General features: G+C 43.8%; 1 protein-coding gene across 6 annotated transcripts in view; it reads left to right on the forward strand.

The window, feature by feature from the left end:
* srcin1a (SRC kinase signaling inhibitor 1a) overlaps positions 1–25,940 on the forward strand; it is a 133,869-nt gene that overhangs the window by 67,027 nt on the left and 40,902 nt on the right. For 4 of the 6 annotated variants that reach the window (XM_088623087.1, XM_088623086.1, XM_088623088.1 and 1 more), the window contains exons 4-10: positions 6,368–6,394; positions 18,067–18,262; positions 18,761–19,053; positions 19,512–20,314; positions 21,296–21,385; positions 22,174–22,214; positions 25,343–25,363. In XM_088623087.1, coding sequence (XP_088479213.1) covers positions 6,368–6,394; positions 18,067–18,262; positions 18,761–19,053; positions 19,512–20,314; positions 21,296–21,385; positions 22,174–22,214; positions 25,343–25,363 — 1,471 coding nt within the window. The remainder of the gene's footprint in view (positions 1–6,367; positions 6,395–18,066; positions 18,263–18,760; positions 19,054–19,511; positions 20,315–21,295; positions 21,386–22,173; positions 22,215–25,342; positions 25,364–25,940) is intronic. The other 2 variants (XM_088623085.1, XM_088623089.1) reach the window with 1 other exon arrangement.

Consider the following 25,940-nt stretch of genomic DNA (forward strand, 5'->3'; position numbering starts at 1 on the left):
GAGCTGAAGAGCCTTGGGCAGCTTCTGGTTTTTGTCTCATCTGAGTTTCCATTTTGCTGGTCTCTAACAAACGGGGAGTTAAAGATGACTAGCAGCACTGTGGGCCTGTGAATCTCTGGGACTGAGCTTGGCCACCACGGCCCTGAGTCATCAGTGTTTAAATAAATACCTGGCACAGCTCGTGCATTTGGCCCATTAATACTAAATCCCGATACTTTAATTAATTATGGGCCTGGATGAAACAAAACCCAGATATACATTTGTTGGAAGGTGGAGACTGATTCACTTTAGAGCTTTGTCATGCAGTTCTCTGATTATTGATTCTGATTGTAAAAGTGCTAAATAAATGTCAACTGTTTTTTGGAAATCAGAAATACATTTGCCATAACTCCAAATGCTCATTCATTTGACTGATACATGGGGAAAAAGGAAAATAATTGTTCACATAAAAAGACAAAGTAACAGGTATTTCTTTTTTGTGAACACTTTTTTTTCCCCCACATACCATGAATGTACCATACATTGTTCATGTGCTGGATACTGAAAGGGGGGGCATTTTCTCTCAGTGGGTATTCAGATAAGCTTTCATGCAAATAAGGGATCTCAGTACGTTTCACTCCAGAGTTTCCAACTGAACCAGCTGTCCTTTCAGACTGGACTGAAATCAGCTCCGTCATTCATTTTTGTGATTGTTATACCGGTCCACTTTTTGGAATCGCTAATCGCGGTCGTTCCAAACTGGCGGAAAGTCTGTGAGGACCTTTGCCTGTGGCTGTGAACCCTGCAGCCTCACACAGGGGGGAGCGAGGACATGCGGCTTCCTCCAACGTGCCCATTTGTGAGCCACACGTTGCAGGACCACAGCCCCTCGCAGGCAGAGAGGTGCCGTCCCTCACAGCCAGCACTGCACGCCTTGCAAGTGCCTGGGAGGTCTCGGGGGCCCCAGTATTACTGAGAGCCAAGACGTCCTGTCTGAATATTCCTACTCGGCCAACTGGGCTCTGCCACTTGGGAGAATCCCTGTCCCAGGCGGCCAGTGACTGACATAACCCAGGCTCGAACCCACGACTCCTGAATCATGGAGCTCAACCTGCATTCAAGCAAGCACCTGTACCAGTTGATCAGGGCTGCCATTCTGCTCAGATCCAGAAAACCACGAAGCAGCTAGACCAGTGGAGTAGGTGGCAGATAAATATTCCTTCTGTTGATCAGTCAGGAAACGGATTGTGATGGTATTGGGTAGTGAAGGGGTCTGTATCTGTAATACTACCCAGAGTTGCGGTAGAGGGATCTGACTTGATCTCACTGTCTTCAGTCAACTTTGTGTTTGCTGGGTGCCGTCATTCTAAGCACAGCACACGGCAATTGTGTAGAAACTAGCTGACCACATCTTTGAAAAATACTGGTATTCCCCGATATCTGGTGTGCAAACATCAGTAACTATTGGCATTAAGCTGAGTGGTACTAAAGGAGCACAACTCCTGCCTGGGAGAAGAAGAAAAAAATACTAGGAAATACTAATGATCAACTGATCTTCAATTTTGAGATAGTTAAACTATAGGTTTAACTGACTGCTATATAGTAAATAAACTTACTGGACAATATGCCACTTCTTAAATCATGGACATTGGCCCACTGATTGTTAAAAACAAGACAAGGCATCCATTGAAAGTGAACAAATTCTAATCAGAAATATTACTTAAAGCACATTAGTCTCCCTTGCACATTTAGGATTGACTCATGCAATGCATATCATTTCTATGAGCAGTCTTTTAAGTGTATCAACAGGCTTTCGTATGAAATATAGCAATCAAATATTGAGCTAACTCTAGGCACAGGAAACAGTCTGTACCAAACTGCTGTGAGTCAGTTGTTTGATCTGGAGACTGGTTTGCCTACTAATGCTGATAGGGGTGTATCTTCTAGTGTAGGTTAAGAGGGTCTAGGGGTTGACAGGTATGGTTTGAAATCGTCCTTATGAGGGATGTGGAGGGTTTACTGTGGAAAATGACAGAGGAAAAATACAAACAAACCCTGTGTAGGGTGAGAGGGGACCCAGTCAGGGTAAACACCCAGCTTCTCTCCCAGGGTCATATTGAATTCCTTCTTTCTTTGCTCTGTCCCGACATTTTTTCTCCACTTCTTTCTCTGTCTCTATTTTCCTGCATTCTGCCTCTTCCTCCCCTATATCCTCAGTCTGTGTTTCCACTGTGTGCTCTGCAGAAGCAGAGATGGCGGCATTGATGACGTCTGTGTAAAAAAAGTGGACTGAAAGAGCTTATCCGTTTCAGACAGGTTTCACCAGTTTGGGGGGTAATATTTATATAGATTTGTGGAATCTAGGGATGCATAAACCAGGATGTCATTCCCTTCCTCTCTCATTTGCTGTGCTCCTGCCTTTTCAAACATCCCGTGTGACCTCATACAATACTGTAGTCCCTCTCCCTCCCCTTCTGTCTCTCTCTGTGTGTACTGTACAGAAGCCACCATCACCACACAAAAGCTGAGAGCAGCAGGAGAGAGAGATAGAAACAGGTGGAGTCCATGGTTACCACGACAACCCCGTCCCTTATAAGGAAAGCAATGATATCACATTGCAAAGGTCAGGCTAGAGAGAGGGAGGGATAGAGAGAGGAGGGGGGGAGAAAAAGATAGACGAGAGCAGGAGAGGGAGCAAAGAGACACCGTGTCTTGAAACAACAGAAGCTGGCAGAGAGGGGACAGCTGCAACTGCAGGAATTCAGAAGCATTAAGCTGCTGTGAACACCCGCGAAACGAAGGAATGGAGAGGCAGGAGGGTCGGCGGAGCAGGGGGCAGTCAGGGGAGGGGTCTGGGGAGCGAAAAAACGACTCTGTCAGCGAGTTAATTAATTACCGCTGATGTGGTCCATTCATTAATCAATGAGGGAATTAAAAAGTCTGTTTTTTTAAACAAATAACCTGGCACTGTGAGAAAAAGAGACCAAAGCAGGGTGAAAGGGGGTCAGTGTGATATGAGGACACACTGCACCTGACTGACAGCCTCACAGCCTGGGCTAAAGGTGGAAGCGCTACCAGGAAGGCCAGGCGCAGGTGCTTCACAGGTGAGCTGACACCGGGCTACCTTAAGCGAGTAGTGCATCCTCTAATTGCTTTTTGTGTTGTGGCGACTGTTGTTGTCGTTGGGCAGACCTGCACAGCGGACGAGTGTGGTGCGCTGTACTGTGCAGTGCAGGGATCGCAGAGCATGCGGCTCTTCGGTGTCTGTGTGTGTGTGTAAAGAGGTGGGGACTGGGGGGGGCTGCTTGTAATGCATGTCAGGATGCACAAGCACAGCAGCGATCTGTCAGTTCCAGCGGCGACATCCAGCACCAGGAATGAGCAGTCGGCGAAGGAGGCTCGCTGCTGAGACTGCCTGGGGTGGCTGTGCAAGGCTGGGACACTTACCCTTCTGCCCCTTGTCATGTGTTTGTTTGTTTGTTTGGATGGAGCCGGGGAGCAGTGGGGATGATGGTGTGTTGTTATCGTACAGGCTTGAGAAAGGGGGCTTGAGGTAACTGGTTGCAGAAAGAAGAGAGGGCAGCTTCGTGATCTTAGAATGCGAACTGATGCGCTGCTGGGGCAGTGTGGCTTTTTGGACAGAGTCTGTGCTTTGTTCTGCAAGTCCAGCAGAGGCAGATATAAGGATGCCGCCTGGTTTTCAGGGATGCAGTCAGCGCTGACATTGAATTGCAGCCGAGGTACTGGAAGGGTGGCTCTTCACGTGTCAAATGCTGTGGAAGAGAGAGGTCGTTTGTCCTTGTAAACAGAGCTGAGGCATCGGGAGGGACATGTGGAGAGGTGTGTGACTCGGGAAGGAGAATGAGAAGTGACAGTGTTTGTTTACACTGGGAAGTGCAAAGAGGGGCTAAAGTGCTCTGAAAATAAACACACACAGCAGAGGCCAGTAAAGAGAAACACTTTCCAGGTGTTGTGGGGAACAGATGTTGATCTGTTGATTTCCTGAACCGAGCACATGTTGTGAAAGCTGGAGGCAACTTTCCCTCCTGAATGAAGCCTTAATAGTAAACAAACCCTGATGACACATTACACTGAGACACCGCCTCCTGCTCAGACTGGAAACCACAGAGGCAAAGTCACAGAGTCACCCAGACACGTACCTGTATGTGTTACATATTTAGACACATGACACTTGTTCACATCTTACTGTATATTAAACATTGTGTAATGTGCTTGCAAAACAACACCACATGCAATGAGAAAGGAAACCAAAGCATGTACCCTGGACAGTCTTGCTGTTGTTATATGCAATCTCCAGTTCTAAGGAATAGCTTAATTACTAGTAAGGTACTGTATCATTGCTGAATTAGTCTGCACATACAATATGAACATACAGCTCTATTTTAAAGATCTCGTATAGTGGGCAGTTAATACAGTATGTAGCACGTAATGTATGCAATATGTAAAAAAATTGCATGAGCTATGGGCTGGTCAGACAATAGGACGGTAAATAATACACGCATACACCGACCATGCATAACAGCGTCTTAACAGGCAACCAGCTGTCAACAGTGTAGGGTGCTGTGACTAATTCTGAGCACTGACTGTACTTGTTGTGCCCACAGTGACACACTAACCCAGTACAGCCTCGAAGACTGGCTCTATGTTAGTGCCATTGAAGCAGATCGTATTGTTAACCTCTTTTCTGATACCCTTGGCAGAGCAGCAGCATGTTTTGAGTGCACTGTTCTTTGTTCTTGTTACAACAGTTTCTGGGAAACATGAAGATTGCGGTTTAACAGTGCAGTACTGGATTCTGCATTCACCTACAGTATGTAATGGAGTGCTGAGAACTACCCCCTGGCATTTTCATGAAATAATGCTGAGTCAGTGGAGTGGGAACAGAAGAAATAGTGAACATAAAGCTGCCTTGCAGGCGACAATTTCTATAAGACATCTGATTTTGGAAAATAAAAGGCCCAGTAAATCCTATCCCATCATTGTAGTGTGGTTAAGAGCTGGCTCTGAGGTGTCTGCGTACAGAATTGATTGTGTACGTTTTCTGTAGTTGTCATTTTAGACTCAGGTCATGGGGTTTGAATACCCACTTGAGGGTTTGAATATCCTACTATGAGCCCCTGATATTAGATTTATCTTTCCCTGTTCCATATTATTTTTTGTACAAACCTCAGGGGGATGGGACCTATTGGTGCACTGTGTCTTCATCGCCCTTGCTGTGTTATGAATGATGTTGCAGGCACATTGTCAGTCTGGGATGGCACCTGCTCAGCTCTGGGCAGAACCACATTTGGACAGGAGATGCCTTTATCTCGGGTCAACCTACAGTATAGATGTTGACAAATACGATGCAGAAAGCAGCAGCACAAACTAAATACAATAGAGGGATGCAATAATATTGCAGTAACAGCATTCAAATGCTCAGTTCAAATGTGCTTCACTTAATAATATGATGAATGAACTGACTAAATGAATCATATGATGGTACAATTTAAATATACATCATACCGAGACACCAGTTTGAGCCACAGTGGCCAGACAGATCTTTCTGTAAAAGAATATGAATACAAACAGATGTGCAGGAGCGTGCGTTTCTGTATCAGAATCTGTCTGCAAGGTGCTTGCAGTAGAGTGCTTCTGACTGTACTGCTTTGAGTTATCATGAAGTCTAGACTGTCTTATAAAATATTTAGATAAAGTAATTGATCATCCTTTTGTTTGTAGGCATGTGTATGGCAGAGCTACTTTGAACGCCTTTTTTCCTTGTATACTGCTGCGCCAGAAATGACCAATTGACTGGAATGTGTTTGTGTCCTTGTACCATCCAGAAAAGAGATGTGGGGCTGCATAGCTTACCACCTGTGCAACATGGGGGTGCACACTTGCATGGTATAAACAAATAATACAGAATTCTTGTCAGTTTGTATTCGAACATTAACAGTCCATGTCTCTTTGTGGCACACAACAGTGCGAAGTCACCTAATGACACTGAAAGCCATGTTCCATAGCGCTGGGACAATAAATCAAGATGCCAGTTTCCTGGTTTGTTTCCTAGTGTTCATAAGCACTAGGCCCCTGCGGTGCAAATCTCTCCCTTTGAGGGAAAGCAGAGGGTATCTGTCTGCACTGTACCTGCTGTTGGTTTGACCTGCGTCACAGCTGAGGTCAGCTGGAGTGTGTCTGTTTCAAGCTGTGCTTCTCGGTTTGAATCTTCTTATTGCAGCGAAGCAGAGCGCTCTCTCTTCTTTCCTCCTCTGTCTCTGAAACATACTGTAGGTGACTTTCAAGACAGTTCGGGAGCAGTAATGCTTGGAAAATGTGGAAATGTAACTTTATCTCTCTCTCTTCCTCCCCCTTTCTCTCCCTTCAGCAACAGCCGAACTACTGGAGCTTTAAGGTGAGTACTACAATATGTTGCTGTCTGTGCCATTTGCTTTGTACAGCACCTGTGTTTGTGTTTGCAGCACTATGCTTTTATGTCATTGGCACTCTGATTGTGTTCACATAAAGGTGTCTGTGTGTGTACATTTATATTACCCAATGCTTAATCAATGCTTTACAAGTAACATTTTACCTTGCACATCAGTCAACCAGGATAGATGGATATTTCCAGACTACATCTATTTCACATTTATGTACTAATGTTATGGAGTCCTGTGCCTAATCTGCAAACAACAGTAAAAAAAAAAAAGTTTGAAATTACTTGTTGTAATCCCATTAGTTTTTACAGCTGCATTGTGTATGTTTAAGTTTGTGCAAATGTCAACACTGGTAGATTTGTGTACATAAAGGTGTGTGTGTACCGACAGAAATAGGGATATTCAAGTAAATCACTTTTGCTAGGTTTTCAGTGGATTAACCTGATTTTCCATTCACTGCACTTTTCACTATCACTATCATTTACCAAGTGTCCATTCTGCTTTCAACCTCTGTGAAGGGTAAGCAGACATTTGTCCAGGAATATACATGTGGGAAAGTCTCTGTGTACAGATTTGTGTAAATAGGAGCTTTTTTTGGTGTTCGGTTCATAGATGAATGTCGGCTTGCCTGTACATCTGTGATTGGGTACCTGCATGTGTAGTGGGCATTTGCACATGCCTGCATGAGCTGGTGAAATTCTGGATATACGATGAGGCTGTCTGGAACTGCATGCAGTACTGGCTTCCTCCTCTTCCTTCTATTGACTGAGATATGCTTCAGGAGTAGCACACAGGGCTGTGCTTTCTGAGCATGGCTAACATTAGCAGAGCTGCACATAATTCTGCCTGCATACTGCAAGCTGGTCAGTGCAGCCTGGTCATCAGTGAGTCCAGCCAGTGTAGGCTGCCTGTTGGTTTCCTGCTAGTTTTTGCTTGCAGCTATTTGTATGATACAGTCCCATCATTGAGTCATCGCTGGCAGCTAGGCTTTGATCTATATTTGATCAAAGGAAGACATCTAACCATTTACATTTTGCTAAATACTTGTTTAGTACCACAGACTACATTAAAGCTATGGATAGGTGGTCAACAATAAGATTTATTCGGCTAGCTTAATTTCCAGTAACGAACATGATTTGGGTTCATACTTTGTAACTGTATAGCTAAGTATATCGAGCCTTCTGTAGTCTTTCATGGCTACAGTCTTCAGCATAGCACTTCACTGCAGGACAGAGCACTACAAGTGAAAAATGGAAACCCTCACAGATCGATAATGTGACATAGGAATTCTTACTGTAGGGGTGAACTAGTATGTCTGTGCATCTTGCAAGCCTTCGAGCCTGAGTGACAGTAATAGCCACATTTTGGCAATAAAATATTTTGTGTGTTTCCTATCCAGACTGTCACATTCTTATTGTTCTTTTGGGTATTGAAAGTAAAAAAATTAAGTACTGTTAAATTTAAATTTAGCCCATGGAAGAAAATGAAAAAGATGCTTTAATGCCTGTCATTAATATATTATTATCTAAACTCCTTGACCTGATAGTTATCACTTCCTTTGTTGCCACCCAAACCTTCTAATATAAATACGACTTTGATTTTCTGCATTTATTTCTGTGACATTAGAATGAACAAAATAAGGACTTGGTGATATGTAACTGTTTATCAGAATGTCTCCTGTGTTTTATATACTGTAGAAGTGTCCAGTGACACATTGCCAGTTGTATATTGTTATCCAAATGGACATAACATTTTATTTTCTATAATTTTTTAAAAACATTTATGCTCTGGCTAGAGGCCTGATTTTCAAGTGTGCTTTGATCGTGCTTAACCACTGTGATCTTCATGAATATTAATCAGACTCTTTCACACTAAATTTATGATTGTTGCTCTGCAGGGGAAAGATTGACCCTTTCCACATGAGGTACACGAGAATGCTATTAGGTTCTGGAATCCTATATGTGAGATTTTTTGTACTTTAACTCAAAATGTATCAAACAGCAGTATGCTTACCATCAGGACTATAGCAGATGCTGCGCAGAATGACATCTGTCAGTGTATACATCGTAATACAAATCAGCTGTCACAGGCTGCATCTTTTTTTTCACCCGCACATCTAATTTCTTTGTTTAGTGGATGCTGTTCTGCTTCTGAGAACTAAAAATCTGGCAGCTCTTGAGAGCTAACTCTGACTGTCTCTGGATTCATCTTTTGAAGTGCCCCACACATACTGTGTTTTCTAATACTTTATTTTTTGCAGTACTGGGTTGTTTTTTTCATTAACGTTCTAACAAATGCACAGATGTCGATGCTTTTAATACTTTTGAGATTAAGATGGCCTCTCAATTTATTAGGAGATTATCTTCTAATGATATTTCTCCTAGAACTCCAGGCTCCAATCAAAATCACATTCACTTGTCACACAGAATTCTCATTTTTTTAAAAAAATATTTTTTCACGAGCTAAAATATTTGTCTAACCTCTTGTGGCGAAAGAAGGAGAATGTTTGCTTGCTATTGTCTCTCTTAGAGTTTATATCATTGTGCTGACAGACACATGGAGTACAACAGTAATACCGTACACACAGAGGTTGTTGAGGTGCAAATAATAACCCTTGTTAAAAGCACAAGGAAATGGAGAAAAACATGCAGCAAAACACGTTTGTGAACCCAGAAAGAATGGATGCCCTGTGCTGGGTTGTCTCCAAAAGACCAGAATCGGTATCTGTCTGCAGGCTCACTGATTCAATACAGCCTGAACCCTCTCTATTTACAGCTAAGCCAGTGTGTGTATCGGCATGTCTTTCTTCCAAGCTGCATGTGTCTGGTGGTGTGGAGCTGTTTGACTACATGCCTCTGAGCTGTGTTGCAGTCCAGATCTGTGTATGTCAATTTCTTCAGGTTAGAGTTGTGTTCAATTGTGTTCAGCATTTTGCATTTACAGCTTTCTGTCAATGTTTGAATCAGAGTCAGACGTGTGATTTATTTTGCTTGTTATGAGTCTATTTTTGTGTTTCTTTCGGCCTGTGGATTACTGCTCATGCTTCTTTACATGCTCATACAGTTTGCATACAGTATCTTTTTACGGTGTGCTGTATGTGTCTGTGTGCTGATCGGGGAACCTTTTAAAGACACATGCTTGCAGGATTTTCTGTGTTTTAGTCTTCTACCTCCTTTTAGGTTTGAGACAGTCCTGAGTATTTTTCTGTGTGTGTTTGTCAGTTAATCATACTGGAGATCTTCTTAGTATGACACTATACTTGTATATATCTGTGTTTGTGGTATCTCTGTTGTGTTATACACCGCCCCACAAATTGTCGTGCATGAACTGTAATTGACACATTTTAAACCTAATAATTTTGCCATGTGGTTGTGACTTCTGTCTGCTTGCTGAATTAGCTTCTTGTAAACGCATACCTGTATGCTGTTCAAAGCGGTATCTAAAGATCTGTTTTGCATCAGCATAAAGCGCACATGGACTAGATTTCAACCAAGAATAGCCTATAAATTCCAAATTAAATGCAGAGTTTGCTATTATCAAAGACACTTTTTCACAATAATTGAGAATGTTAACAACCCTTTGCCATAAACAAAATTACATAAAAAAACAAATAAAATTGACAAACATTAAAAAGAACTGCAGAGCAACCACTGTAAGACCTGGAGGAACTTCCCCGCAACAGCTGATGGTTATATTTCACAGCCTTTTTTTAAAAATATGATCATGGGGTATATATATATTGTTTTCCTTTGTTTTGATATGCATTGCCAAACAAATGCATTATGTATACGAAAGGATTTTCAAAGTTCTGTATTTCTGTGCACCCAAAATTCTTGCATCAATACCAGTACTAAAATAATTGACTTGCTTTGCTGTTAAAAAGACACAGGAACTCTGATGTCTTCATTGGAGGACGTGCTGCCCATGGTAAACAATTAGGGGACCTCAGTGAAAATTATCTGAGGTGCAAAGATAATTTTCACATAGAACTAAATTTATGAGTGTCAATAAAAATTCTCCAGCCACCTGTTAAAGCAGTGTCACTTGTCCCCTACAAATCTGTCTTTTGAAGAGATTCGTGTAAAAGCAAATAAAAATTTTAAACAGGCAGCACTGTTAAACTCATCACCTCTCATTCACACCTAGAGGGCCCATGAGGCAGAACAGAACAAAGGAGGAAACACACAGGAAGCTTCCCCTAATTCTCCTCTAGGAGACATAGGGGAGCCAAGGGATCTTTTTCCTCCCTGTGTGTTTATTAACAAAGACGATCAATAAACAAAGTGCAGTGGACACCGTGTTTGACTTGTGCGTGAATTTAAGGAGTTGCACAATATGACGGCTGAGTGATCTAAGCTGCTATCGGTGGGTCTCCAACATTCAACAACAATTTCAACATTCATGGGTCCATGAAGTGTTGCTGTCGCTGAGGTCACATAACACCATGAGCCAGTTCCCAGCCCTTGCCTTCAGTATGTCTGACAGCAGATGTGTAGCTTCTGTATTCTTTCCCTGTTTCATTCTCACTGGCTTCCAGACTTTAATGCAGGGCTGTTAGCCTTCTCCCCTCTTATCTCCACTCATCCCCAATATTGTTGTCTAATATAAACGCTCTCCCACTCTTGCAAAGGATCTCTTGTATATAATATATTTCAGTATCTCTTCAGCTACCTTTGGCTCTTGGATTATATATAGCAGAAACCTTGCCAATGCCTTTGATGGGTGAGCTTTGTGATCTCCGGTCCTCATTCTGTATGTGACACAGTGTAAACTAATTCACATATTCAGTGGCTTTGCCTGTTTGGAAAGGGTTTGCAATCTGTTCACCTGCTGTGGATTTAGGGGTTTTTAACTTGAAGAAAGCTGTTGCTAATTGGAGACTCCTGGCTGTTCCACTACAGTCACATTTTATACCCTAGAGTTGGAATGGGCTTTTTCTTTGCATTAAAGATATTTTCCTTTTCAAGAGCAATTCCACAGAGGTCTGGCTACAGTATATTCACTCAGACGTGTACTTCAACACGCTGACCGCCATTGCAGTCTGGGTGGGTCAGGCCTTTGTGGACTGCTGAGCTGTCTGCTTGTCACAGTCTCAGTATTGACTTAAAACCAGAGTTGTGTTTTGGTGGTGTTGTGGAATATTGTGGGGAAAAATCTCCTCTCTTAGTGAAAGAACAGAGGATTTGTCACATTTAAATTGTTTATTAGGTTTAGAGCACCATCAGCCTGTTTTGTAGCAGCTTTCAGGGATGACCAGACATGGGCAGAATCCCAGAGAACCCCTCTCTCACCTGGAGCAGTGAGCCAAGCACAGGTGCTTGATTCTGCAGCAATGTCGTATTGTTCATTTTTAAAATGCAATAATATAATTACAGTTGGCTACATATGGTGCACTTTACTTAGAAATATTAATTTTCCAACAGTTACTTCTCAGTAGCAACTCCCACGTTGCTGTTAATATTCAGGCACAATATATTTTGCTGTCAGATATGTAAGAAATAAAAACAAAATCGCACTTGTGTTCATTCATTTGCAGAAATTGTTCTTATCAAAGTACAATGTTACAGTGGTCAGTTACTTTCCTTAGTATTCAGAAGGTGTGTAATTCACTTTTGCGTCTTTTTAATGTGTCAAATTTAATTTATTTTTATAGCTCTGTCTTATTGCTTTTTTCCAGTTTAAAGATTAATGAAAACATTTGCTCAGAACATCAGGTCTAAAGTACCGTAAATCACCCTGATGGTTTGATTTTTAGAAATCATGTGAAACATCTTTATTCTAGTCTATGTTTTGTACAGTATCAAATACACTGTGGAGGAGAATAACTGGCACAAGTCATAGTTCATGAAGTGTCTTCAGGGATGATTCAATCACATATTAAAGATTTATCATTTAATTGTAATATATTCAGTGCTTAATGAAAATAGAGCTTAGCTGAAGCAACATTACACTTCATAAATGATTAATAATTTATCTCTTAATACATTTATAAGGTGCTATAGATGGAATTAACCCCCAGGGTTATTAATGCGGTCAGGGTTAGGCTTCTGTTACTTGCAATTAATCTGCAGTCTTATTAATTAAGACCATACCTTATTAATGTATTACATTTATAAATGTTATTTGCCCTAATCTCAAGCATTGCCAGTGATAAAGAGAAGAGAAGAATCAAGACTTTATTCTTGTTTCAGTTTACCTTACTCTGGATGTTTTTTAAGTTTATATTTTATCAGGTGTCTTATTTTGTGACAGCACCTCGTCTGCACCGTTATTTTGTATTATGGCATTCTTTTGCACAGCAGATTTCTGTGGGTGTAGCTCATGATGTACCAGGCCATCTTAGTTTGCCAAGAGGTGTGATGCCTCAGCAATTCAAACTCCTTTCACTCGGATGGAGTGTAATGGACTGTGGGGTAGCTCTGGGTCCTTGTGTTTTGTGTTTTAATTGAACTGTTCAGTGGAACGGTATGCGCGGACTGCAGGGTGGTAATTTGTGTGAAATTGTGGAGAAGGTAGTGGAGATTCTGGGGGCGCGGGTGACAGATGTGCACAGCTGCTTCCTCGATCATGCTCACAACCCCACCCCCCATGTTAAAGGGAGGACATGGTTTGACAGAGCTTGTTGCGGACTAAAATCCACACCCACCCAGACAGACAAATCCATACAGCCTAAGACACATCTTTGCATAGTTGTACAGACACGGTCATCTAGGGAGACAGTCACAGAGGCAGAATATTGGATAGAGGCAGCGAATCACACGTTAGGGCTCCACAGAGACCTCGACATTCAGACTGGATTAAAATCACCGTCACGTGGTCCTGTGGAGACAGAGAACTGTGGACACACAGATAAGCACAAACTAACAGACAGAGGCACAAACACATATGCCCACACTGAGTTTCAGCCAGATCTGCAGCGGAGACCGAAAAAAAGAAATGCTGGCAGTTCAGGTAGGAGGCACTGTGACCTTTCCCGACTTAATCTGCTTTGACTCTTTAAACTTGCTGCTGTGTCTCTTTCTGCTTGAGATCTCTTAGAGCATCGGGAGTTGGTGGGGGGATCATTAACTGTAAAGGGTATGACACATTAGTGAAAGTTTCTGAAGAAATCTGTTGACTCATCCGATAATTGGTGACATTTCAGAGAAGTATGACCACCAGGGAAAGGAAATGGGAGCAGACAAAGGATGAGACTTTCTTCCCCTTGTCTTTCACTGCTGGGTGCCTCATTTAAGTGAATTTAAGTGAATGACGGGTAGGTTTTGTTGTGAAATTGTCAGGACTTCACTTGGGAGTTGGAAAGCTGTTTAGAAAAAGGCATGTTTTATTTCTGGGAAGTGTTATTTTCTGACGTGTTCAAGGAGAAAATAATAGAGGGAAAAAAATCCCCATGAATATTGTTTTGTTCTGCGTGGTCATCGTGTTCGAAGTGTTGTAATGCACTTTAAACAGAAGAAAAGGTAGAAAAGTCCAAACAAGAGGGCAGAGGGACCTTTAATAGAAATTGATGAGACCTGGGCTACTATTTTCTAAAGGCACGGAGCAATAGCTGTGGATGACTAAATAAGGAGGAAGTGGAACAAGTGTTAGACAAGGTGTGGTGATTTGATGGGAGAGTGTTGTCTGTCGTGCCAGAGCTGTGGGCATTATGGGTAGAGCAGAGAGATGGACATACATTGCAGACAGAGATCTGAAAGAAGGGAAAGGGGAAGAGAATCTCCCAGTAATTTCTCACCATTAGTGGACTTAAATGAAGATTCATTGTCTAACTGAAATGAAAGTAAGGTGCAGTAATATGATATATTGATGATGCATGGCTGCATGACCATCAATAATCACCGTGGCTCTCCTTAACTGCTCTTACGCAGCATTCAGGCACTTAATCACACCGAACCCTGCAGATTCCTCCAGGGACATCCTCTGATCAGCTCTTCCAAGATCCTTCTGTTGCGTTGCATGCGACCATTCCAAAGGATCTGCCTGTTTTGTGTTGAGATAAGAGGCCGTTAGAAAGAAAAACGAGCGAAATGATTTCATGCTGTGCTGCGCAAGGTTTCACATGAGAATGCCCAAATTGAACATCTGGGTGTGTGTCAACTGGGGAGGATAGCAAACATCCTTTTGTTCAGCAGAATTTATTAAATTCCATTGCTTTCTTACTTGCTGCTGCAAAAATATTCTGTACCAAAACTATTGCTAAGCATAAGGATAATTAGCCAACAAAAAAACAAAATTTAATATTTGACAAAGCATCAGGATGCACCATTCAGAGCGAATCCTTAAATCCGTAAAACTTTATATTGGTAATAGCTTTCCTGTTTAAATATTAAATATTTTTATGCATTTTTAGAGGCTCATAAAACCAGAAGTGTTGTTAATTGTTATTTATCTATCTTGGTAGTGTGCAGTTAAGCTATCTGTAAGACATACATTGCACTCTTCCACCCTGAAATGTTTAATTCTCAGCTCAGGGCAGGAAAAAGAATAATAAAAACTGTCCTTCTCTTCAGCTTCTGCCTGCCTGTGCTGTGACAAACTCCATTCCTTGCTCTGCCTGGTGCTGTCATGCTACTCCAACACAAGATCAGTCTGAGCTAGATCTGAACAGCAAGGGGGAAAAAAAAACAGTCCAGCGCAAGCAGGAAATGCGTTGTTTTTTATTTCCTTTTTTCATCAGGTCCTATATGAAATCTGTGTGTGCTGAACAGTTTGTGAGTAAGCAGAGACGAATGAAATAAATGGCTCCCATTAGAAAGCACCCTGAAAGTAATCCGTCAGTGCTGTGCCTCCCTATAACAGTCTCAGCCGAGCTGAATGGTGCGCCCACTGCTCGTCTTGGAAATGGGAATTGAACAGCATGGTGTTGGCTGCTGAGGCCATTTGTTACTGGCTGCTTCTGGCCTCTGCAGACCACTTTGATAATGTCTGTGGGGTAAAGGGGATGCAAGAGGGGAGGGGGTAGTCTTTAATAAGCCACAGTGACTCCCAGGCTGCTATACTGAAAAATTATGGAGGGAAAAATCACACAAAATTGAAGTCGACCAGCCACCTTGACATGTAGTAATACATGGGGTATTACAAGGTTTGTTTTATATTGCTGCAGCCTCCTGTATTGTTTGCCAGTGTGGAAAAGGGAATGCAGTCCTTAATAAGCCTAAGCAGTTCACAGAACATTGGGGTGCCCTCAATAAGCAGTCTTGGTGCTTTGAGGCTAACATTTGAGGCTGGTGGAAAAAAGTAGCACAGGCAGCCTATGACAAATTATACAGACATTTCTTTGTAAAGCTGAGGGCATGAGCAGCAGTGTATAATTTAATACATGTAGGAAACTTAGAAGAAGGCACACCAGTACATGCTTTGAGGAGCTGCCCTTAAATTCAGGAATTGTTGTAAAAAATCCAAAGGATTGTTCAGAACATTATAAAGGTTAGTTATCACGTTTTAACATCTTACAAGCAAATCTCATTGTTATGAAGAGCTGTGGTAAATCAATATGGCAGTAAACATGTTACAGAATGGCACATCATGACGCATAAATGCCACTGTAATGAAATGTTGTAGCATGGCAATGTAGTAGTTTCTGTACAGTATTCTATGTGTTAATTATAAAGCACAGTGTGTAAGAATGTGTTTACTTCCATAACATAGTCAGTACATCTACTTTATTTGTACTTAGTTTAATTAATGTTGGAAAGAATAGAAATGATCTGTAAAATGTTTAGTGAAAACCATATACTGTATGTGCTTATAGCCACAGACACTGAGTCCATATAAACTACAATATTTTACTCATGTATTGTGTACAACTCAGGTAGTACTATCCAAACTTGACTGATTTTAGATATTAAAAAGAGCAATATTGGTGCACTTACAGTATAAGAAAGTTTTAATGTAAGAATAATAATAGACAAAAGGAGTAATGCGTTTTTGAAAGGTTTCTATGTTTCAGTTTTGATAACCACTAGAGAGCAACAAAGAGCAAAATTAGTTCAAGGTAAGAATAGCAGTGTCCTTTACCACCCCTCTGTACTTCCCTGCTGTACTGTATGCGTGCAGGTTCTTGCTCACATGAGGAGGAGCATGTTCTTCGACTAGAATGTGTTGTATGTGTTTAAAAGTCGCATGTCGTCATACGGACACGTCTCAGGCTCGGCAGGAATCTAGACACTGAGCATTTCATCACAATGATAGCTCCGCTAAAGACAACAGATGGATCACACTGACTGTGTTAACTCTGTGGGAGGTGCTGTCTGAGTCAGAGCAGAGTCATTCATTTGAAAGTAATTGGGAGCAATTGATAATATTCAACTTCTTACTTACAAAGAGCTTTGCCAAAGAAAAGCTTTGCTTTGTATTCTTGTCTTTTAGTCTGTTAATGAATAGCATGTGTGCCTTTTGATTTTCATATTTATCTTGTGAATGGGAGGTGAAGAAAGTAGGAGAGTTTCTGTCGAAAAACTTTCCTAGTTGCATACAGTAGATCTGACGGGGCTAATGCAGACAATGCCACATCGAAATCTTAATAGTCATCACACTGCACTCGGGGAGCTCATTACTGTGGGCTCAGAGCTGGAAAATTCATGACTATGGGGATCTTTGAGCCAGTTCATTAAACACAGCACAGCAGCTCGAGCAAACTCTACAGCAGCGGACCCTTCAAACTGGGGAGGCAGAACTGTCCCATCCTGACAGCCTGGCGCCGGCTCCACACTGCACACTGCACGCCACGCTCTTCGCCAGGGCCATTAAAGCACAGCAGATCGCTGCTTTAATTGCACTGATGTCTTACTTATCCCAGGAAAACAAACTGGTGATGTTTTTTGCTTTCTCTTCCTCCTGGCTGGCGGACAGATGCTAACGTGTCTTTGTGCTTTGTTACACCTCCACAGAGAATGTTCATCTTTATTTTTGACAAGAGCCGTTTTATTACTACTGAAGTGAACACTGTTTGAGTATTGATTGTTTAAAAACATTACAAAAATATGATAATGTAAGCTGCATGTTGCATTTCACAGGAAACATGAGGCATATTCAGGGACACTACATTTCAGCTTTGTATTCACACTGACTGTATGTGTGCGCAGTTATAATAATTAATAATTGCTTACACTTACATAGGGCTTTTCTGGACACTCCACTCAAAGCGCTTTACAGGTAATGGGGATCCCCTGCACCACCACCAGTTGTTTTAATACTTGCTACTTCATATTTTTGTTTTTACGCAGCTCTTGCTTTGCACCTTTTCCGACATTATCGTGCTACAATTTTCTCGATTTCATTTGTTACTATACTTGCTCTTAATCTAGTCTGCTGTTTCCTTTGTAATTAATTGAAAATCCCATATATTGTCCTGGATAAGGGCATCTGATAAGTTGTGGATAATAATGAACATTAATATTTCCTTGTACAAAGATATAGTTATAGACGTGTTTAGTTTGATGGGGCGCTCAAAATTGATCCACCGGCAGGGTTTCAGGGTGTGAGTGTGGCGGTTTGGGGGTGGGGGTCCCACTCACAGTATTTGTTCTTCACAGCTTCTGTGCTCGGAGAAGGGATCAAAATTCGTCTCAGGAGCTTGAGAGGGACCGCCAGCTATAAATGTAATAAATGCTGCCGCCTGCTGAGCACTAACCTCTCTCTCTCCCTGCAGACCCGCAGCCCTCGCCACTCCCAGTCCACGCAGTCCGGCCTGGCCGACCAGGCCAGCAAGCTGTCCTTCGCCTCCGCCGAATCCCTGGAGACCATGTCTGAGGCCGACATCCCGCTCGGATTCAACCGCATGAACCGCTTTCGCCAGAGCCTGCCCCTGTCGCGCTCCGCCAGCCAGACCAAGCTCCGCTCGCCAGGTGAGGCAGTGGGCACTCATCAGGGGGGCCCGGCGTGCCCTGTCGGCTCTGGAGTCTCTCCGCCTGCCGTTCCTCCTGCTGGTGGTTATTTCACGCAGGGACGCAGCCACAGGCATTTCCAGCAATGCTCACTTATTGCTGTTTGCTGGTGCGCTATTTGTAGACGAATCATTAGAAAATTAAAAATACATTTTTGAGTTACCCTTTGGGATCCCTACTTTTGCATCGTAGGAGCTGTTTGTGATGCTTGGCTGCATTGTATCGCGAAACGGATTTAAACTTTTGATTTTCCAGAAGTCAATTTGAAAAAGCGTTTAAATGTGCTAATCTCACAAGAACCGGAGCTTATGTGCGTTTAAAGAGATATTAACGTGTTGTGTTGCTGGCTCGGGTGGGGAGTTAATTTCGCCTAAGGGAAGCGTGGAATGAAATCCGAGCGAGACGCGTGCCGAAGATCTCCCAGCGGCGTGCTCTGACTCCTTGTCCCTTTCCCGCCAGGCGTGCTGTTCCTCCAGTTTGGCGACGAGACCCGGCGGGTGCACATCACCCACGAGCTCAGCAGCCTGGACACGCTGCACGCCCTCATCGTGCACATGTTCCCGCAGAAGCTGACCATGGGCATGCTCAAGTCCCCCAACACCGCCATCCTCATCAAAGACGAGACGCGCAACGTCTTCTACGAGCTGGAGGACGTCCGGGACATCCAGGACCGCAGCATCATCAAGATCTACCGCAAGGAGCCCATCTACGCCTCCTACCCTACGGCCCACCTTGCCAATGGGGATCTAAGGGTGAGGGGCTCCCTGACACGAGGACACGCTGCAGTCTTGGATTGCAGCCCAGTGTGTGTCCTTGTAGGTTCTACCTGCTTGTAGGTGCCAGACGTATTGTGTGTGTTGCAGTCAGCCTCCTGAAGAAAGGAACCGTTTGGTGTTCGATGAAAACAATGTACAGCCAATTCCATTGTAGTTCAACCTACAGTATAATACAGTGTACAAAATGTTAAAATCAGTGAGTGTTATTTTTTTATGGTGTCCTGGATAATGTATAAGACCCTTTGAGTCTTGCTTTTTTATTGCAAAGCACAGTGCAAACTACTCCAGCCTCCTTCCTTTGCCTGTATTGATCAGTAGTGCGGCCGCCCAGCTCGCCTCAGCTCAATAGGAAGCTTCTCCCTTGTGCCGTTTCCGAGTTCTGCCTGCTGTCCAGCGGCTCGGCCTGCTAAACTCGCCACCTCCTTGTGTTGCAGAGGGAGATGGTGTACACGTCCCGCGAGTCCTCCCCCACCCGCCGGCTCAACAACCTCTCGTCCTCCGCCTCCCCCCCCTCGGGCTCCCCGTCCCGCTCCCGCCTCTCTTACAGCGGGGGGAGGCCCCCGTCCTACGCGGGGCCCCCGCACCCCCACGCGCACCACCCCTCGTCCGGCCAGCCCCCCGCCGGCCTCTCCCCCTCCCCGAGCGCCATCCTGGAGCGGCGGGACGTCAAGCCGGACGAGGAGGTGTCCAGCAAGAACATGGTGCTGATGAAGAACGAGGGCCTGTATGCCGACCCCTACAGCCTGGTGCACGAGGGCCGGCTCAGCATCGCCTCCACGCAGTCCCTGGCTGCCATCGGGGACCCCTTCACGTTCCCCGTGTCCGGGGGGCTGTACCGGAGAGGCTCCGTGCGCTCGCTCAGCACCTACTCTGCCGCAGCGCTGCAGGGCGAGCTGGAGGAGGCCCTGTACAAGCCCGGGGGGCCCCTCTACTCCGACTCCTACGCGTCGGCCTCCACCCTGGGCATGGGCTTCCGCCTGCCTCCCTCCTCCCCCCAGAAGATCCCGGACGTCCAGCTGCGCGACAGGGACTCCTACTCCGGCCCCCCCAGCCGCGCCTCCCCGGTGCGGCAGTCCTTCCGCAAGGACTCCGCGTCCTCCTCCGTGTTCGCGGAGAGCCCCAAATCTCGCTCCGGCTCGGGTTCAGACCCCCTGTGTGGGCCGGGGGGCCCCGGTGGAGAGGGCAGGGGCACCCCCGGGTACAACTCCCCCCAGGCCGCCAACGACAGTGAGACCCGGTAAGAGGCCTCAGCAACTCCAGTCTTCTGCCTGCTGGACGTCTGCACACATTCAGCCCTGTAATACAGTCACGATGCAGCCATGTGCGTGCAAGTTAAGAGTGGCGTTTTTGACAAAAAACAATTCAGGCATCCCTTTAGGTTCACAATCTTAAAAATAGCCATCATGCTCAAGACAGAGGCAACTTTTGTATTTGTCAATGATCACACTGCTTCTGAGTTTTGTGGTATGCAGTGGTTGCCTAAACAGAGACAGGTGCCCTGTGTTGTTTTTGGTCCGCCCTGTTTAACTTGACTTGATTTCAATTTTATTATTTGCACAACTAATCTGGGACATTGAACCTCTGGAGGGTAACTTGCAGTCCTCCTCAGGTGAGGACTGAGACACAGTCATGTGTTGGATGTGGGATTATCTCAGAAAATCATTCTTCCATCTCTGAATTAGTGGCCATAATCGCAGTGTGGATTCGATTCTGTTGCTCAGGCTTAACTTGACAGTAAGAGCATAGTTTGACTAAATGCGTCAACATGGACTTTCTCAGATTGATTTTTCTGCCCCGAGAAGACAAAACAATGCGCATGTGTTTGTGTGTGTCTTTCAGTGTAATGTGGCTCTTCTAGCGCTGCTGTTAGTCTGGGTTTGGCAGTACGTGAGTGTGTGTTTCCATGTGTTTGTGTAGGCATGAATCACTGTCAATATGGGCACAACATTTGGGAATATGTCCCCACAAAGGCAGTGTCACCTGACAGACACTGCAACCAACCCCCCACGATGGAAATGAGTTTTTTTTTAATAAACCCAGTGACATTTTCTTCTAATTCTAAACATGCCAAAATATTTATTTTGGTTCCGTTTTCACTCGTCATGGATTTTCATTTGAGTGGGGACTTAAGCACTAAATAGGAGTCAATAGAATATAGAAATGAATACACGCAGTTGCCTGTTTTGCAGTTTAAGCTGAGCTTTGTTGTTGTCGCCAGGGAGCGGATGGAGGCGATGGAGAAGCAGATCGCCAGCCTGACCGGCCTGGTGCAGAGTGTGCTGACCAGAGGGCCGGACAGCGACAGCACGTAAGAGCGGCCGCCCCTCCTTTCCCCACCGCCTCACATGACTGGCCGATCTCTGCTGAAGCAGCCCTCACAGCTTATAATTCCGCTTTAATTAATTTGTTATTTTATTTAATGAACCAGGAGATTGCGTCTCCTAATTCACATATTGAAACTGCAGGCTCATTTGCAAAGGATCCATGGATAACAGTCAACAGTACTTTTACAATTACAGAAGAGGATTCAGACACATATTATTTGCCTGAGACATGTAAGGATAAACTGAACGTTAGTACATCCGATTTTTGGGGGACTGATTTTGTGGTCCATTTTAGTGAGGTTTGAAGCTGTCATGGGCGGCATGGTGATGCAGGGGTCAGCACTGCTGCCTCGCAGCACTGGGTCCTGGGTTCAGTTCCGGACCTGGGGTGCTGTCTGTGTGGAGTTTGTATGTTCTTCCACGTACGCATGGGTTTCCCCAGGTGCTCCAGTTTCCTCCCACAGTCACAAAACATGCTGGTAGGTTAATTGGTGTCTGGGAAAATTGGCTCTGGTGTGAGTGTCTTTGTGTGTCTGCCCTGCGATGGACTGGAGTCCTGCCCAGGGGGTACCCTGCCCTGTATCCATTGCTTGCCGGGATAGGCTCCGGCTCCCCCTTGACCCTGAATTGGATGAAGTGGAAAAGAAAGGAGTGGGTTGATGGAGCATTGAATGGGGCAGCAAGTCCCGAGATACTGAATGCTTCGTACCAAATACCTGTATTGACTGGACAGGAGAAGGGAATCCTGACTGTTGCTCCCTTTCTCTTCCAGAGAGAAGACAGAGACAGCTAGCGACGGTTCAGGGACTGGAAGTAAGTCCTGCCTCCAGACCATTGCGTGGATGAAGTGTTCACTTTTAAGCACACAGTGCAGTTACATGATTACCGAGAAGTACAGCCATTATACATCAATTGTCTATAATCCATAAAAGGCATTACAAAATGTAACACAATGATTAGATTAGACATTTTCAGAAGACTCAAAAGAAGAGTGTCATAGTTTTACATTCTTGAAATGGTTTAGGTAAGTGGGCTGTGAGAATTGAAAAACCTCTTACAGCTGAGGAAGCAGAGGTGTCAGAACAAAGTGCAGCGCAAGTATGGAGCCTGAAGTGTCTCAGTGAGCTTTAATTCCAGATATGGTGAATTGTTTTCGATCAATATTGTGTGGTAACAATCCATAAGAAGAATTAGTGTACTTGACCAGCTACTACCATTATGGCAGCATCATGAGGCTGTGATATTTATGAATAGCTTTATAGAAAATGAAACATAATCTTGTGCTTGTTCACCCTTATGGTGATCAAGTTTGCAGTTCAGCCACAAACATATAGTACAGTGCGTTTCGGGAATAACATAACACAGTATTGCAGAGCACAGCTTACTGTTTGGAGACACTGTCCTCTTGTTCAGACTTGTTACTACTTTCCTGTCTAATCAGAATGAAAACAGATTAAACAGACCATCCACTACACCTTTCAGCAAACTATCGGCTTTTGTAGACATTATTAATGTGCCTGCTGCTGCTTGCCAAAGGACATACGGTACCTACCCATATCTCCAGCAGGGCCACATTGTGCGGGAAATCAGCCTAGTCTCCTGCTTAGAATGGGAGTGGAAGTACTCATAGTGTCTACCGTTGTTTAGCTGGGCTCAGTTCTTCATCTTTCATGCAGTCGTTACTAGTGTATGCCAACAGAAAGAATGAAATTGTGAGAATTATCATTAATCTATGAATTTCTGAACCTGAAGTACAGTATTCTGCTGAGCTGGCTGTGCCACTAACAAAGCTCTGAAAGGTATTCACACAGTGAACACAGCGGACATCATCAGGATCAACAGCATCATGCAAGCGAGAATGGTGGAAATTCAGGAGAAAACCATTTGACATTAAAGCATTGTGTTACTGGGTTTGGGGAGTCTGGAATAAGTTGCTCAGTCATGCTGAAGTGAGTGCTCGGGGATCCTTTGGACTCAATGGACTTCTAAAGTCCCAAGAAAGAATGAAACCTCCCCAGGTCCTTGGATCAGTCCATTTCTAGCAAACAAACCAGCAACAAGGGTTAAAACGAATCCTGTTGTTGGTAATCTTTCTTAATTTCTAATGATATTTTAGTTAAAAGTGGATTTAAATCTCAATCCGCTGTTTGATGGTTATTTTTTTTCCTCCTCTGACACTTCAGTCTCAGTCTGGAGGTGGAGTTGTATTCTCTCACACCTTTTACATTCCCATGCCAGAGGACTTTGTGAATGGCCCGTGTGTTCCCCACATTCCTCCTGCTGGTGTGGTATGTCCCAGTGCAAACAGGCACCGGGCCACACCAACACTGAGCTGTTCTGTTTCTGTAGAGCCCCAACTCCATCGCCCATCCCTCCCTGGTTTCTCACACATCTCCTCTTCCCTCTCCATCTCTCCTGCCTCTATCTGATCTCCTGTTTCCTTTGGCTCCAACCTGATTCTTTTTCCCTTTCTGATTCCTCTCTCTCTTCTCTGTGTCCCTCACCCCCTCCTCTCTGTATCCTGTCCCCCGAGCCCCCACTCTCCCTTTCCACTCTCCTCATGCTCTCCCCTCCCCTCCTTTACTCTCCCGGTCTCAGACACGCAGTCACGGCTCCAATCGAGAACAGCCGCCTCTCGCTTCTCTCCTCTGGTTTTCTGTATCCAAAGGACAGGCTTGACGTAAGTGAGCCCTCTGGGGCTGCTGTTCAGAGAAGCCCCAGCTGGACCTGCACGAACAAAGCAGAAGCAAATTGCGAATGGTGCCTAATACTTGTGGCGCTGCATAGTTCTGCAGGGATGGGAGGGAAGAGAGATGTGGACAAAGTAGTCTTTATTTAGGCAGGAGAATCGTTCCAGCCTCGGTACTGCTCAGCCACGTGACCTGATTTAATTCTCTACTTCATCATCTGTCAAAATTCGTGTTGCACCTGTTCATACAGGTCATGCAAAAATTAGATAAATAGCACCGTCTAATAGGACAGGAAATAAGAAGACAGCCTGCTTACCTGAATAGCCTAAGGAAAGATACTATCTAGCAGAAGTCTCCAGTGTCTGTTTTACATAGAGAAATAGGTAAGGAGTGAGCCATCAATTAATCATATGTAGTTCTATCTATTATAGAGATCTATTTTAACATTCTCAGTAGAGATTGGCCTCCGAAAGTGTTATTATTGAAATATGGTTTTCAGTGGATTTCTGTTCTTAACCCATTTATGTTATTGTTTCTCTCTTGATTGGAAAGTCATTTTCCAGAGATGCACCCCTGTTGCTGCTGGTGCTGGGAGGACTGAGGAGCAGAGTGTGTTCACCCTTTTGTAATAAGAAACCTGTTCAGTTCAGTAGCATTCTGCTTGGCTTTTTAGCAGTCTCTGACATGATCAAGTTCCAGAAAAACAGTATATACCTGTTTAGTGATTGATCTCAGCCCTTAATTTAATTGTTGCATTGATTTTGTATTATGATCATGTGTTCTGACACTTTTGGGTTTTCTCTAGTCTTTATAAATTAATTATTCAGGTGACCCTATAATCTGTTTGTACATTTAACTTTTGCGCCATGTATTGGCAGAAAATTTTAAACAAATTTGGTTTGTGTGTTATGGGGGTGTTTGAAGGTTGGAGAAGTGGTGTTGGAAAAATAAGCTATTTCTGACAGTCATTGTTGCTGTGCCCTGGAGATCCTGTAGGAATTCTTATATATTCCAAAACACAGCTCATCAGCCATCGCAGTACAAACAGTATTCGCATCGACCGCTAAGCAGCCTTTGAACAATCCCTAAGTAGTAATTTCCAATATTGCTTAGACAACTGTTTCAAAGCACTTGCTAATTTTGTGACAGGGTGAGCAGACTCTGGCTTGAAGCAGGATCATTATCTTTTTCATTATTTCATTTTTCTTTATTATGATTTGTTTTAATTGATCCATGCCTTCTATATTTCAGCTGGGCGGCTGAAAACAAAAGGTATTGTCTTTTCCCACTAACCCACTGTGTGGTATTGGAGGTGTTTTTTCTTCGCTCTTTCTGTGTGTTGATACCTTACCAGCCACCCCCACCCCTCACCCCAGTGTGTTATAGAACAGCTCTGGGCTCCCTTCTCTGAGGCATGGACAGAGCAAAGTGTCAATTCAGGGGAATTACAATACAAGATGAATAATATGAAATATGAAACCCTCAGCTAAAGAGCCCAATATAATTCATGGGTTGGTAACTCCTGACGTGTTTGGAAGTAACTAATAAGTACACTTTTTTTTTTTAGGAAAATCTATGTAACGGTTTACCAGTCACTTGATGTTCTTTTAGTAAAACATTGGCTTGAATGGGCTCCTGTAGATGTCTGTGCTGCTGCTTCCTTGACTAACACACAGGGCTCTGATTGTGTGAACTGTGAAGTGGCTGACCGTACAAGCCATATTTACAATCCGTTTGACTCGATTTGATTAAGAACAAAAGTTGTTGTTTTTTTATCATTTGCTGAGTGTTAGAAGAGCATCTGTTCAATGCTCATTTACACTAGTAAGCCCTTAAATACACTGCAAGT

This window comes from Lepisosteus platostomus, chromosome 28 (genome assembly GCF_059453375.1).
Source record: "Lepisosteus platostomus isolate fLepPlt1 chromosome 28, fLepPlt1.hap1, whole genome shotgun sequence".
Taxonomy (NCBI): Eukaryota; Metazoa; Chordata; class Actinopteri; order Semionotiformes; family Lepisosteidae; genus Lepisosteus; species Lepisosteus platostomus.